General features: G+C 41.1%; 1 protein-coding gene across 1 annotated transcript in view; it reads right to left on the bottom strand.

Annotated features, from left to right (window-relative positions):
- Nucleotides 1-4480: 4480 nt before the first annotated feature.
- Nucleotides 4481-15894, bottom strand: part of ANGPTL5 (angiopoietin like 5) — an 83482-nt gene continuing 72068 nt past the window's right edge. Inside the window, exons 7-8 of the mRNA XM_082247840.1 lie at nucleotides 10494-10679; nucleotides 4481-4915 (exon numbers count right to left, since the gene is read on the bottom strand). Coding sequence (XP_082103966.1) covers nucleotides 4596-4915; nucleotides 10494-10679 — 506 coding nt within the window. The 3' untranslated portion in view covers nucleotides 4481-4595. The remainder of the gene's footprint in view (nucleotides 4916-10493; nucleotides 10680-15894) is intronic.

Below are 15894 nucleotides of genomic sequence, written 5' to 3'. Positions count from 1 at the left end.
CAATTTGCATGAATGCTTCTGACATTCATGTAACCGTTGTTTTATAAATAAACGCCTTTAGCACTTTTCGGACTGCTGAAATGCCAAAGATCCTGAGAGCATTATCCTTTGATTTAGGGGAACAACGGGGACAGGATTTATCATTCAACCAAACTGGTGCATGTGTCAAGGTTATATCGATGTCTGAAACCAAGTAAATCAGGACTTTGGATATGATTTAATAAAATAGTAAATCATGTTCACTTGTGTAGCGATGTCCCCGTAGGGCTTGCTGTGTGATGACTTCTTGGGTCTCCTTCTGATTACCTGCAAACAGTTGCTGAGTTTTTTTTCACATATCCCTCCTTACTCCCGTTTGCGCATTACTCATGAGACAGTCCAGGGTATTTTTGCATTTATATTTATTGTGTTTTTGTATTTATTGTGGAACTTGGATGGGAGAAGGGAATAGTGGGATACTCCAATTGAACTATTCACAGTAGTGAAGGACAACGTGGCCTCACCAGATTACTTGTGGAAGCAGACACACTGCTTTTACCATACTGCCACTTGTATGGAAGAAATATTCTCTCTCTAGCAGCAGACTTGATGCAACTACATTATCTTTAGTTAATATATAAATAAAGGATTGCAGTGCACATGAAAACATTTTAAATAGATAGAACCTGGAGAGGGAATGGATAAAAAACTGGAAAAGTTTCTCTCTGACTTTCTGGCCCTCAGGTTGACTACTCAAGGCCGCATGGCAACTTCTACAGAGGAAGGGTATCTGCCCCCTCCCTCTGGGACTCCGATTTCCAGTTGAAGACCCTAAGCACATGTGCCTTTGGCATTTATACAGTCTCCCAGCATGCACCGAGGCACTTTCCTTTGCCAATAGCCAGTGCTGTAACAATGCCTGTGCCCTCCCTTGTCAGGTTTCCTCCAACTTTCCAATATGCCTCCCTTTTGGAACAGTGTGAAACATTCAGAGAAGCTGAGCTGCACCTGAGCATCATGAGCACACCCTATCAATAGATCCTGCTCCCTGGTAGGCAGAGAGCACTATAAGTTTACCTGGCAATCTTCCTGGTAAGCAGAAAGACCCCAAAACTATACTTTCTTCTAGAACCTACCTAGGAAGTTGCCACACTTGCAAAGTGAATCTTCAATAAAATTAGTAAATGAGGTGAAAAAAAAAATTAATTTAAAATAAAAAAATAAAATAAAATAGGAATTGTTCTTGCACACAATTTGATGATTGTTAGCACACCATTCACTAAGCTAAATGAAGATTTACCTTGAAAGTGATAATTTTCTACTCCATTAATAAATCAGACAATGATCCCTGATGACGTCAGACGTATGCTGATGAAACACATCAGGTCCTGAGGTACGTCTCCACGTCAAATCCGGTCTTTGGAACGCAAACCGGAAACTGGAAGCCGGAACGGCGCCTCCTCAATCTAGCCGGCATTTGTTAACTCAGATGTAAGTGACTACTTTTTTCAAATAAACCCATATATTGTGTACTACACTATGAGCCTCCCTGCCTCTTTTACATCCCTATGCTGATACCCCTACCACCAACGAGCCATATGAGCGGATATTAGAAGAATCCATACACAGCCCCCACACCGCGCTCTCTACAGAGGGGATACCAGCGGAGCCTCCCATAGGAAAACCCCCCACTCCAGAGGAAGACCCCCTGATGTACCGTGCCATATAGAGGGACTTCTGAAAGCTGCCTACTGGGGCCACTTACCTACGCTAGACCCCAATGGGTCATCTGGTACGTGGGCTGCATATACGGTGGAGGATATTCACGTATCAAATTCCCACTGGAGCCTACACTTGTTTAATAAGCACAAAAGCACCTTTTGGATTTTTTCTGAATTATTGACACTTTGAAAGCACGATTCACTTTATAGATTTGCTACTGAATATTGTTGTTTGCACAAAGGACCATTTTTATCTGCACAAAGTATTTAATGTTCCACACACGTTGCACACAGTCACCTTTATACGTATTATTTATACTATTTATGAGCACAATTGGTGTCAATTTTATTTAGTAATCATACATATTATTTTATGCTATTTGTCAAATTTATTTAGTAATCATATGTATTATTTTATGCTATTTTAGCACTCTTGGTTTGTAGTGAACTAATTATTTCATACATCATATATAATCAAATTTTATGGGGTAATATTTTTACACTATTTTGTGAGCGCTGTCTTCCATTGTTTTTTGCAAATCAGGCAGTGGTGTATTAATAGCCATAGCAGCCCACACAACTACTATGGGGCCTGGGGGTAAAAGGGGCCCCATTACGCGGGGGGGGCTGTTAAGGCTAATGCATGTGAAGATAACACAGATCTAGGTCCGAATCCTTAAGGATTACAGAGGTTGCTGTTGACATTGACCCTATACCCTCTGCGACATTTTCAGTCAAGAGGAGTCAATGTAGACACACAGGATGGGGGAGACTTCAGAATTTTGGTCACAGATCCCTTTTACAGGCTGCGGTTAGGTTGACCACATTTCCAAACTGCCATTCAGGGATACATCCCCTTTCCCCACAATGCACCAGTCGGTGATGTCACAAGGGGGCGGTGCCACCATGTGACATCACCGGGTTGCCCCACCCCTTACCTATGTAAGAAATGTCACTCAGCTTACAATGCAGTCGGTGGGTAGCCGTGCTCAAGAGCAGAGCAGGGTTTATAAGCAACTTTAGTTTCTTAGATAGAAAAAGCATTTGTATAATGTATGTTAGCCAAATATTGCAGTTGCAGGCAGCCACTTAAACTTAGAGTGTAATTGTTCCTTCAATGTTAGGCTAACATACATTAAACAAATGAAATAAAAAAAAAAAACATACTTTAGACTACAATAGGAATGCAAATGACCTGAGGGATCTGGAGTAAAAATTTGAAAAAATGAAGCCTCAAGACAAATCTAAAATGAGCTTTCCCTACTTATATGTACAAACCCATGCACAATGTAGTGAAAGGAAAACAGGAATGGCTAACACCCATGGCTCCTCCTTTGTGAAAGTGCCCAACTAGGAAGGGGAGGGGGATTTATCCACCTCTTGCTGTGTTTCTCCAGGAGAGGCAGGGCACTGCACAGCATGCCAGGATGAAGTCATCGGCAATTGATGCAGCCGTTCTCTGCATCGATGCAGAATTGCGAACGGCTGCATGGGCGGTGTCATTTTAATTCCAGGACACTGTATTGTCCCAGAATGAAGGTGCCCAGTACCCAGGACAGACCTGTAAAATGCGTGACTGTCCCGGGCAATCCGGGACATGTGGTTACCCTATGTGCAGTAAAGAGAATTTGTTTAGATCTTATATTAATCTAGATGTATTGCCCCAGAGCTTCTGGTCATCCTGGGCAGCACTGAAATTATTTTTTTGCCCTGACTACTAGACCACCTCTTTCAGCATTTGCTTGCTGTCACAGCAAAATGGATGATAGGATTTAGCATTTACAGAGTAGTAGGCTAAAAAATGAATGTACAAAGTTAATTCTCTAAACCGCTGTCACCTCTTCCCTAAGCTGACAGTTCACCTGCAACTGTCCTTGATTTAGACATACTGTTTGTCAAGATCAATGACAATTGAGAGGCTGCTTGGGGGCCGCATCAAAACCTTGCTATAGGACCCCGTGATTTGTAAATGAATGACCGATGCAGCGTTCACTTCAGGGTTCCAGAATACAGATGTTAGTAATCTTAATAATCAGTGCTCTGGCTCCAAGTGTCCTCCAAACACCCAAACAGAATGCAGATAGATAAGGAGAGCTGGCAACATGCACATCTGTATCAAAGTCTTTTTTTTTAGCTGCAGAATAGTGAAGATAAGAAAAGCTTACATGTTTGGGCAAATAGCCTTAGTTATAGTCAGCATGGCTTTGACTAAGGCCAAACATACATGGAGCCAATTTCTTTTGCTTGATCAAGGAATTTGCTTGATTCCCCCAACAACACAAACAGTGTTGATGTGAGAATCCCTCCTGCCAGGCCAGTGTCTTCTGCCGGTGGGAAGGGCGAGGGAAGCCATCCTCACTGGAAGAAGACAGTGATCATTGCTAGCAGCTATAGCAGCTGCTAGCGATAATTGCAGGTAAAACATGGCATGCTGGTTGTACCCAAGTTGATCGATCAATCAACTTGGTACATTCTGCCTACCCATACACGTTTAGAATCTCCCGGCTGAGATTTGAACCACGCATGGCTTGCTTAAGGCTATTTGCCGAAATATGTAAGCTGTTCTTATCTTCACTATTCTGTAGCTAAATAAAGACTTTGATACGGATGTGCAAGTTGCCAGCTCTCCTTCTCTATCTGCCCCATAATTTGTAGTTATGCCCCTAAAAGCTGAATAACTGTTTCAAACATCACATACTGCTACAGGCCCAAAACTTTATAAATATTATTTTCTTTTATTCCAAAAAAGTACATCTAAAAACATAGAGTAGACAAGGCTAAATACATCTACATGTTCATTGTAGCTTTTTGTTCCTTGGTGTTGCCCTTTAAATAAACCATTGTATATACAATATTGATGTTCTAAAAATGATATTAAAATTTCAAACATAATCATCATTTAAAAAATGGATAGTGAGTTCTCTTGATTTTCATAGAAGCAGACTTTATCTTGACTATCGAATTGTTTTCCTTCCATGTGTCCCATTGAATGCCTGCTATGTCTATACTTCTGGTCACACGGTGGACCCCGTTCAGGTTGGCTAAACCACACTTGCTGAACCACCAGCCACTCTTGTTGTTGTGCTGACTACAGCTGTTCACTTTGGTGTCATTGAAGAAGCACGAAGGATAACAGTTATCATTGTCGATATCATAGGTGCTGAAAGGCATTGCATTCTGGTTATCTTCTTTCTTGTACCCACGGATGGCATCACCTGCACAAAAGTGTACAATTTATTTTTAGGATCTCATTCAGACCCACTGATTTAAAGCAAATGTAAATCTTAGTGCTGTTGATCTCCAGCTAACTTGAAACCACTCCCTGTCTGTATGCACTCTAGCAATGGCTGCATAGCTTTTCCTAGGGTGGCTTTCCTGATGGTGACAACAGTGGACTTTACCTGAATAATGTGTGTTGAAATTGAAACTTGTAGTCTCTATAAGAAGCCTGTGTGACAGGTGTAACAATGAAGCTGCACAACTGGGAGACAGGGACAGTGTTGTCACTCTGGAGTTGATTTACTAAAACTGGAGAGTTCAAAATCTGGTGCAGCTGTGCATGGTAGCCAATCAGCTTCTAACTTCAGCTTGTTCAAATAAACTTTGACAATTAAATCTGGAAGCTGATTGGTTACTATGCAGAGCTGCACCTAATATGGCACCCTCTAGTTTTAGTAAATCAATCTCTCTATCACAAAGGTTCTGCCTGAACAAGGATCTTCATGACAGAATCAACAAGTATAACTTTATTTTAAGATGCAGATTTAAAAAAATATTGAAAATGGCCCCTCCATAAAATTTAAATTTACCAGAATTTATCTGGACCGGTCAACTACATGCTGAAGGTACCCCCTGGAACCAGGCACATTTGAGCCACTAAAACCTCTATTTTTGCCTTATATTGTAAGAAAGTGTTAATTTATTTTTTTGCAGGCCAGCTGCTAAGTGTAATGTGAAATTTTCTGTTTGTATTGTGCAATGCCCTTTCATGTAAATCTTACTTAAAAAAATAGTTATAAATTGGGGTGGTTTCCATTTTTGTAAAGCTTGCTCACCGGATTTGGCATGGAGACACACTAAACACCTTCATCTGCCTTTGTACTTTTGCTGGGCTTCTAATGTGTCCCTGTGCCCTAAAATGAGGAACGGGCTCCTTCTAGGTATACCTGTTCTTAATTTATCCACTGTTATATATGCTCTAACTTAGAGACTTTCAAATTCAAAAGTTAGGCCACACTTTACAGAAGAGCCTTGGTGAGGCAGTGTAGCTTCCTCATGCACAATCCATCCTTTGCCTTGCTCCTGAACCCAGTGAAAAAAAAGACAATAGAAGGGGTACTTTTCCTGCCTAGAACTGTAGGTTTCAGGCACTGTAGTATGCGGCCTCATGCTGACATGTTTCATATATGTGAGAAAGCTGTCCCTGGTTGCCGAGTAGAGGTTGATGTTGGGTCCATCCATCACAAAACCCTTCTCCCAACAGCATCCTCCAGTGGTCATTGGGAGTAGCTTTCTTACACACAAGAGCTGCTGTCAGTTCACCACTCTAATGCCTCATTTCCACTGAGTGGTACGGTACGGTTCAGTTCAGTACGGTACGGTTCCGAACGGTACACCTTGCGTTTCCACTGCCAATAGTACCCTTTCATGATAGGCGTGGTGTAGCAGGAAAGCTGTGATAGACAATTCTCTGTCAACCAATCAAAGTTCTGCAGTGTAGCTCCACCCTGTTGGTACGGTACTAATGTGCTTGGTACCCCAGTGAAAGGGTCCCAAAAAAGTGGTTCGGTACGGTTCGGAATTAGGGTACCATTCACAATGGAAACTGCAAAAATAACGTACCGTACCGAACCGTACCGCTCAGTGGAAACGAGCCAAAAGACTCTGAAAACCAAGGTGTCTCCAACCTGCAGACTTTTGAAGTATTCCTTTTTAATGGCATTTTTTCACAGGCTATATGGGCAAGGCACAGTAGAGCGCAAGTGCTGCAAGTGAACTCCTGGCATGTACGGTAATTAGCCTCATTATCTATCTTGTATCCATAAACAAAAAAAGAGCCCTTCTATATAAACCATGATCTCTATGAGGACACAAAGCGATTCAGCAGAAAGTAACATCTAGGATCTCTGCCAATAAAAATATATCCTTTATTAGTAATCCATAGAACAACAGATGAGCCCTGAGCCCTGTGTGGGCTACAGAAACCAAAACTATCCTGAGTAACAAATGATGTGGCTGAAAAGCACAATACATTTGTTCTCATGGCTGGGAGTTCAGTTTTCGGTAAGAGACTCTTGGCACTGAAAACTACGTATATAGTGTAGCTGCCCAGTGTTATACTAAGAAAGAAAATATTCAATGCACCAAACGTTTAACTCATACCTTTGGTACTGTTTTAGTCTATCCTTTAACACAGTTTTTTTGTAACCTTTATATACAAAATATGAGAAACAGACATCAATAGTTAAAAACAAAAACTTAAAGGGTATGTCAAGTCAAAAACCTTTTTTGCCAGTTTTGCATAGAGTGGGGAAGGATAAGAACTCTTATAGGGTCTTTACAATTAGGCCTCACAACCAGCCCTGATGACCACATTTTACTAGACAGGAAATGGGGAAAGAAAGTGCAACAGGGACACAAACAGAAATATAAATCCAAAAAGGGGTTTTAGCCTTCTCCTATTCTACAAAAGAAAAGGGCTACAAGATTGTGGAATTCTCTACCACAAGAGGTGGTTTCTGCGGGAAGTATGGTGGCTTTCAAAAGACTCTTAGACTTACATCTCAAGGATCAGGACATTAAGGGCTATGTGAGATGATTACAGCCACGCACACCTACACAGGTTGAACTGGGTGGACTATTGTCTTTATTCAACCTCACCTACTATGTAACTATGTAAGTAAAAGCATTTTTATTGTTTGTGTTGCTGTTGGAGAGTTCCCTCATTTCCTGTCTGGTAAAATGTGGTCAGCTTAACAGGAAGTGAAGATAAATGTATTTAACCTTCCTAGCGGTATTTCCGAGTGTGGCTCGGGGTTAAATTTCAGTGCCAAAAGCGGTAACCCCGAGCCACACTCGGGGTACTGCTAGGAAGCTAGCGATGTATCCCGACGGTGTGTGGCGGCGGATCTTCCTCCCGATCCTCTGTGTGCCCCTGCTTCCATCTCCTGCGACGTGATGTTCGCAGGGGGGTGGAACCGGCGGCAAATTCAAATGTAAAACACACCAAACACACTGATACAATGCAAAATAAAATAAATTCACATTAGTTTGCCCCCCAGTGCCCTTTCCTGCAGTTTTATTGTACTTTTTATGTGTATATATATATATATACATATATATATATATATATATATATATATATATATATATATATATATATATATATATATATGTGTGTATATATATATATATAAACACACACATACATATATATATATATATATATATATATATATATACATACATATACATACATATATATATATATATATAATATATGTATACATGTATATATATATATATATATATATATATATATATATATATATATGTATACATGCATACATACATATATACTTTAACTTATTTATAGTTTTTTATTATATTATAATTTATGATTTTGTGTTTCAAACTTTATCATACCCGAGATGTTATAAAGAAGAACACACAGTAAAAAAAAAATCATATGTAAATAGTTGGTTTGGGCTGCTCATTCTTAAGAATTACATGCAAAATAATGGTACCGCTTTCAGTACCTAAAATCCGAAAGAATTATACATACCTCCAGGGAGGTTAATAAAGCCCCAGATAGCAGTAAAAATCCAAGAGTTCTAATCCTTTCCCAGTCTATCGAAATCTAGACAAAAGTTCACTTAAAGCTTACCCTTCTGCCAACATCCCCTAAGGCCCCTTTCACACCTGAGCAATTTTTTGCTTGAAGCTTGTAGCTCTAAAACACTCAATAAGCCAAATCCCATTCATTTCAATGGTCCCTGTTCACATATAAGTGTCCTGTCCCTTGAAGCAAAACGGCTGGTCGCTCAAAACAGTACATAAGGTTCATGTTGGCAAATTACAAGCGTTTTGGCCCCAACGACTTCAATAGAAATGCCTGAAAACACTTGACTTGAGCGTTTTACAAGTATTTTGTCAAACGCATTTTCTGCTCAAAATAGCAGCTCTCCCCCACTCCTCCCCCTAGTGCTTTCTATTGGCTAATCAAAAACGTCTGAAGCTGTAAACCACTTGAAATACACTTATAAAAGCTTATAATACAGTTCTAAAATGCTCAAAAACTCTCAAATAAAATTGCCAGTAAATCGCTACACTCAGGTGTGAATGCAGTCTAAAACACCAAACCTCTACACCCATCACTAACCTAATCCAAACTAAAGCTGGCCATAGATGGATCGAGATTCGACCAGTTCAGCAGGAAACTGGCAGATTTGGATCCATCGCTGGCAATTCCTACTTGGCAGAAGTTGATCATTAGAATGGAAATGTTGGAAAAAGTTAATTTGACCACCGGCTGCAGCGCTGATTGGTGTATCCTGACAACGGAAGAGTCCTGCTGTCAGAATACAATAGCACAGCTGGGAGAATTTTGTGGCAATTTTGGCTCTTAGGAAGAGGGTTGAAAAGAAGGAGATCCCACCCCCCTTTCTCTCCCTCGGGAGGAAAAAGGGATGGAAACACTAAGAGGTATTTAGAGGTGCCTTTAAATCCCTCTTAGTGTTTGCATCCCTTTTTCCTCCCGAGGGAGAGAAAGGGGGTGGGGTCTCCCTCTTTTCTACTTTATTGTCTGAGGGAAAGGTCCTTGGCATATAATTACCATTATTGTCTGATATAGTGTCAGAACAGAATCTCTCCCCATTTTTCCCCCTTTTACATGAGGAAGAGGGTTCTCCCTCGAAACGCATAAGCCAGGTCATTGTGGACGCCATCACGCCATCCAGTGTTCTGGAGGCTATTGGTTCCTATTTCTTACATGCATGTATACAGCTTACGTTTGTGAATATAATGTATGCTACCTATTTGGATTTTAATAAACTTTTTTAGTGGTAATGCACAAGGTCAGTGCGCCCTTCTCTCATGGTTGTCTTTCAGGGAGAATTCCTCCACCTCACTTGTGTGGATGGGGGAACCCTTTGTTTTTTTCCCCACTAGCACTGAGGTTGATCACAAAAACAAATAATAATAAAACATATATGGCCAGCTTAAAGCCTAGTACACACAGGCTGAATTTCAATAGAAACCGTCCAACATTCCGACATTCGACCCATGTGAATGGCAGCCGGTCTGAAGGGTCATGACTAAAAATGGTCTGCCGATTGGCTCCCAATCAGTGCTTTCAGCCAATAGCTGAGAGCACTGACTGGAGTGTTCTGGCAGGGGGGCCTCCTCCTGTTAAAACACAATAGAACAGCAGGGGAGATCGCTGTACTAACATCAGATTGTAGAAATGTGGCTCCGACTTGAGCTGTCAGGCTTTTTTTTTTTTCGTTCAACCCAGCATTTAAAAAACTAGTAGTGTGTACAAGGCTTAAGTCTTTACTCTAACTCCTATTTACTGCATGTTCATTGCATTATGTACCAAGATCCTCTGTGCTGAAAGTATGCAATGTTGAGATCCCCCAGACAGGATCAATAATTCCATCAAAAATAACAGTGTGCACCCATCCTAATTATATCGGGGGTACTTTTTTGCTTTGCATTAAAACCATAAAATTTAAAGGAGCAATGCTGTATGCATGATCCATGAAAAGTTCCTAAAATCAATATTTTTCCAACCTGCAGTTCCAAAGTATCGCCCAACATGCATTATGAAGGAGGTCTTCTCATCTTCAATCCAGAAATTATCATAGGTTGCATACGCCTGTGACCCATCTTCAGCCTCCAGTGCAATATTCAGCATGAAACTCGTGTTTTTCTGATTCAAAATGCAGAAAGTTTTCCTCAGACCCAACCAGAATTCCCCTGCAAATACAGTAAAACAAACTATGTTATGCTGCCTCAATGTGTTAAAAAAAAGATCTTATCGGTTTGACACCTTCCAGTCTGGGCCAATTCTGACATTCCATTCCTACACGTAAAAATATATTTTTTGTTTTTCTGATTTTTCTGATTAAAAATGCAGAAAGTTTTCCTCAGACCCAACCAAAATTCCCCTGCAAATACAGTAAAACAAACTATGTTATGCTGCCTCAATGTGTTAAAAAGAAATAAAAGGAAGATCTTATCGGCTTGACACCTTCCAGTCTGGGCCAATACTTCCATTCCATTCCTACACGTAAAAATATATTTTTTGACAGAAAACTACCTAGAATCCCCAAACATTATATATATTTTTTTAGGTAGAGGCCCTAGACAATAAAATGGTGGGTGTTGCATATTTCTATGTCACACAATATTTGCTCAGCAGTTTTTCTAATGCTAATTTTTAGGAAAATTTACACTTAAATGAATTTTAATGCACACAAACACTATAGAACACCCATTTTTTGGTAAAATATAAAAGATGATATGCCAAGTAAATAGATACCAAACATGTCACGCTTTTAAATAAAGTATGCCTGTGGAAAAGTGCCAAACTACGGTACCTAAAAATCTCCACAGGCAACGCTTAAAAAGCCTTTACAGGTTACCAGTTTAGAGTTACACAGGAGGTCTGGAGCTAGAATTATTGCTCTTGCTCTGAAATCTGTGGTGATACCTCACGTGTGGTACAATCGCTGTTTACATATGTGTGTGGGACCAAGGCTCCTGTTGACATCTGCATGCGAGCGCAGGGGGGAGGGGCACTTTCAATTTTTATTATTATTTATTTTGCACGTGAGCACAGGGGGAGGAGCACTCTAAAATATATATTTTTGGGGGGTTTAATTTTTTTTCTTTTATCACATTTATTTCTATCACAAGGAATGAACAACATCTCTTGTGATAGCATGGGCCGTGACAGGTCATTTTATGGAGAGATCTGGGGCTTGAGACCCCAGATCTCTACTCTGGCCTCCAAAGCAGCAGATCTGCTGCTTCATGAGGGTGTTCTAAAATTTTGTCGGACCCATGAAAATTCCGGACCTCGCCACTTCCGGTGACGCTGCGTCATAAGCCAGCTGGTGCGAGCCCCGGTGCGCATGAAAGGGCGCGGAGCAGTGACCCAGAGGCCCAGTTCTCGGGGTCACTGCTCCGCGCCCTTTCATCCCCGAGACCCGTCCCCGTCTTGGCTACCTGCGATCAAATTTTGGGGTCTCCAGCACCTTTGGTTCGCCCGTGACAGCAATTTTCCCGCGGCGGTGTGTGCGTCCTACCTCAGCCCCTCCTCCTCTCAATCAGCTGTTCGCTAAGTCTTAGAATTTCATTGGACTTTGAAAATGTCTTGTGTGCATGCGCACCGGGGCTGGCACCAGCCGGAAGTGACGAGGTCCGGAAATTTTCATGGGTCCGACAAAATTTTAGAACACCGGTAACAGCCAGTTAAACAAAGAAAACAAAACTGAAAGTGACAAAATCCTCGTTTCTGACATCACACAGTGAGAGGAACAAGATCAGTTCCTCTTGCTGTGTTTGGGGAAGCAATGCCACCAGTGGCATCCTTCCCGAGCTTCCCAATCAATTGGGAGGTATGATTACTTTTACAGGATTACTTTTACAGTGAAGAGAATTACCAGTTGAAAAAAATTATATCTCAGTCATCACTGCAGCAATGACCGAAATATCACTATTCCTATCCAGCGATGTACTGGTATGTCACTGGATGTGAAAGTGCTCACAAAAAACAATATTTCATATGTGAATCAATGGATATCTACAGTATGTAGAGTTTATAGACAATATTCAGTATCTAAAAAAGCAAATGCAGGCAACAACGTCATTTGATGACGAAACACATAGGGAGGAGCTGGAGACGCACAACGCCAGTATATGCTGGGATGTGGTGGCCATCTTGTTGGTTTGGATTGCTGATCAACTAGGTAAAGTCATGCTGTTCATCTACTTTTACCATGTGAGTGAATTTTTAACCTATTTATAATAAATTGGCTTGAAACATCTACACTATGAGGAGTGTTCGGTTTGCCTTTATATGAGTCATTAAAGCCCTGGGGGATATCGCCTGAGAGAGGAGGAAAGAGATTGCTGGCAGTCCAAGGGCTTGCTGGGGATATAAACACCGCTGGTTCAGACCTTTGTAGTGAGGGTCATGATCAGATGGTAAGAGGCTGTATTGTTGAATGTCGGTGGTGGCCTCTGTGCACTATTATAAGTTGCACTCTAGCACGTGAAACTCTTTGGGACTGTTCTACTGGATGTGGACTTTTTAATTGATTTATTGTATTTACCATTTAGGGCTGCACCACTTCTTTTTTAACATTTTAAAACTTATTAGATGGGATATTAACATTACAGAATTTCTGAGTCTTATGTAATCCATTGCAACAGAATTCAGAGAGACCCTTATGGGTTTGAGTGTATTTTCTGAAGTCTGGCAGGTGTATCTTCCTTTCTCACTCCCCATCCAATATCACCAGTCATATTAAGCAAAAAAACCTACATTGGGTGTTTTTGGAAACAGCTCTACTATATCACAAGCAGGAGTCTCAGGTCACTAGATTACCAGTATAAGGAAATGGGGTACATTCGTACACCACAGCATTATTTGGATGATATACTGAGGTATTGAGCAGGTAGGCCATGATCCTATTTTACATCTCATGACATAATTATAAGTTTTGACTGGAGTGGACCTTTAACCCCCTCCCATCAGCTCCAGCATTCCTTTAAATAGTTTGGAATGTCCAAGGGGCAGGAAGGATCCACAATCATGTGACCACTGTTACAGGTCTGCAGATGACTTATATTCTAAGAGTTTGCATTCCCACTGACTTGTATGGGGAGAAAAACATAAAAACCTCACCGACACGGACAGTCAAATCATTGAACTGTGCAATTATTTTTTGTGTATAGGGCAGCCGGTTGAAATGGTTGGGCTGCACTGAAAACCTAAAGAAACTCTTGCATGCTCGCACCGGTTTGGTGTGAACCCAGCCTAACTAGGAGTCCAACAAAGCTCTTGGACTTCCTAAAATGCAGTGCCTGATTTGGCCATTTTTGGGCTTTGGATTCAAAACAGTAGAAGTATTGTTCATTTTGATCTTCATTTCACATGGGAAACTCTGGCAAGCAGTAAGGTCTCATGTACACTGAGGTTCTTGAAAATGCTTTTCTGTGATAGGTTAATTGGCTATTGTCTAAAATTGGCCCTACTACCCTGTTTCCCCGAAAATAAGCCCGGGTCTTATATTCATTTTAGCACCAAAAGACACAGTAGGGCTTATTTTCGAGGTAGGTCTTATCTGTAATGTGCTGTGTAATGTGCTGTCTTCTCTTCCTCCCTGCCTGTCAGGAATCCCCTGTGTGAACCTTGTTTATGGTTTCTAAAATCCTAGAATCCACTTTATTCGTGTTTTATATAATGTCCAGTGTGTGTTTCTGTAATAGAATAATGTGAAATACCTTCGGTAGCTGATCTCCCACTCTGCTGTCCATCTCCTCTCATAGCTGTCGGAGGGGAATCTCAACCCCTTCCCTCTGTAGTGTTCAGAGCGGGTCACAGAAGCACAGAGTATTAGATATGAATTGTGTGAAATACCTTCAATACAGCGCCGCGCGGCACTCAGCTGATTTCCCGCTGCTGTCCTTTTCGTCTCCCCCGCTGACTGCTGGGGGTCACGGGAGCGCCGAGCAGTGCTGTAATGAAGGTATTTCACACAATTCTACTCTAATACTCGATGCTTCTGTGACCCACTCTGAACACTGCAGAGGGGGGAGGGTGACCCCCCTCTGACAGCTATGAGAGGAGAAGGACAGCAGAGCGGGGAATCAGCTGAGCGCAGAGCGGCGCTATAACAAAGGTATTTCACACTATTATATTTCAGAAACACACACTGGACATTATATAAAACACTAATAAAGTGGATTCTAGGATTTTAGAAACACTAAACTAGGGCTTATTTTCGGGGTAGGGCTTATATTGCAGCCTTCCCCAAAAATTACAGTAGGTCTTATTTTCAGGGTAGGTCTTATTTTCGGGGAAGCATGGTAGGTGCGTGTGGCTCTAGAAATCGCAATTTCAGACCCTGATAACACTGGCTAATGGCTAATACATCTCTGGTATGCATTTAAGACATGGATCAAATTTGACTTGAAAGATAGATGGCATAAATATTGATAAGTACTCAGCAATGAAGGCATTTGTTTAGGGGCTCATTCACCCTGGCGCTCAGCCCCATACAGTGTGAAGAGTCCTTTGTGTACTTTTCTGTACTATAACTTAGCTGCGTGTAGGCAGCCCATATTACTCAATGGACATGCATCGAATGTACAGACTCACCTGCACAGCCAAGTTTGACAGGTGCACAGAAACAAGTCCATAGCTCTGGATGCACAAGCTCTGCGTCAGGGTCGATGCACCTGTCCCTATGTACCTGTCAATGTCAGCTGTGCAGGTGAGTCTGTACATTCGATGCATGTTAATTCACTAATGTGGGCTGCCTGCACACAGCTCAGCACTAGGATAGAAAAGAAAACAAAGGGCTCTTCACGCTGTATGGGGTTCAGTGCCCCTGTAAATGAGCCCTAAAATTTAAAAGCAATGTTGCAAAGTGCAACCCTGTATTCCTGCTTTAATAAAGAAAATTTTAATCTTTAAAAGTAAAATCAAACTTTACATATTTTTGCCTGTTCTGTATTTCTGTGATCTTCATAATATTTGATTGGCTTTATTGCCAACACTCTCCCATCCTAAATGTTCTTTTGCTTGTCTTCCCCAAGCCTATTAAAATATGTGCATGCAACTAGAACCGTGAGTCATGGGGCACAATGAGTCACTGCAGAACAGTCTAGCCATTAGCCAAGGTATTGGAAGAAAAGTTTTAACGTAAGGAAATAAATCAGAGAATTTCATGAATAAATAACGTTTTTTCTATCACTGCCTACAAGCGCTGCCTACCCATAAACTCTAGAACCACTACTTGTTCTTAGTAAAGGAAAAAATACTTTCAACTCTGTATAAAATACGCTGTCTATAGTGTGTGTAAACCTTATAAATTAACTTTTCTAGTTGCAGGAAAAAGGAAGGCCTGTGCAACCCCACTACTGTAGAAATCACCCTAATTTAGAAAACCGCAACAGG

Source organism: Pelophylax lessonae, assembly GCF_965119305.1.
Source record: "Pelophylax lessonae genome assembly, chromosome: 2".
NCBI classification, from domain to species: domain Eukaryota; kingdom Metazoa; phylum Chordata; class Amphibia; order Anura; family Ranidae; genus Pelophylax; species Pelophylax lessonae.
This window is presented reverse-complemented; position numbering and strand designations above follow the sequence as displayed.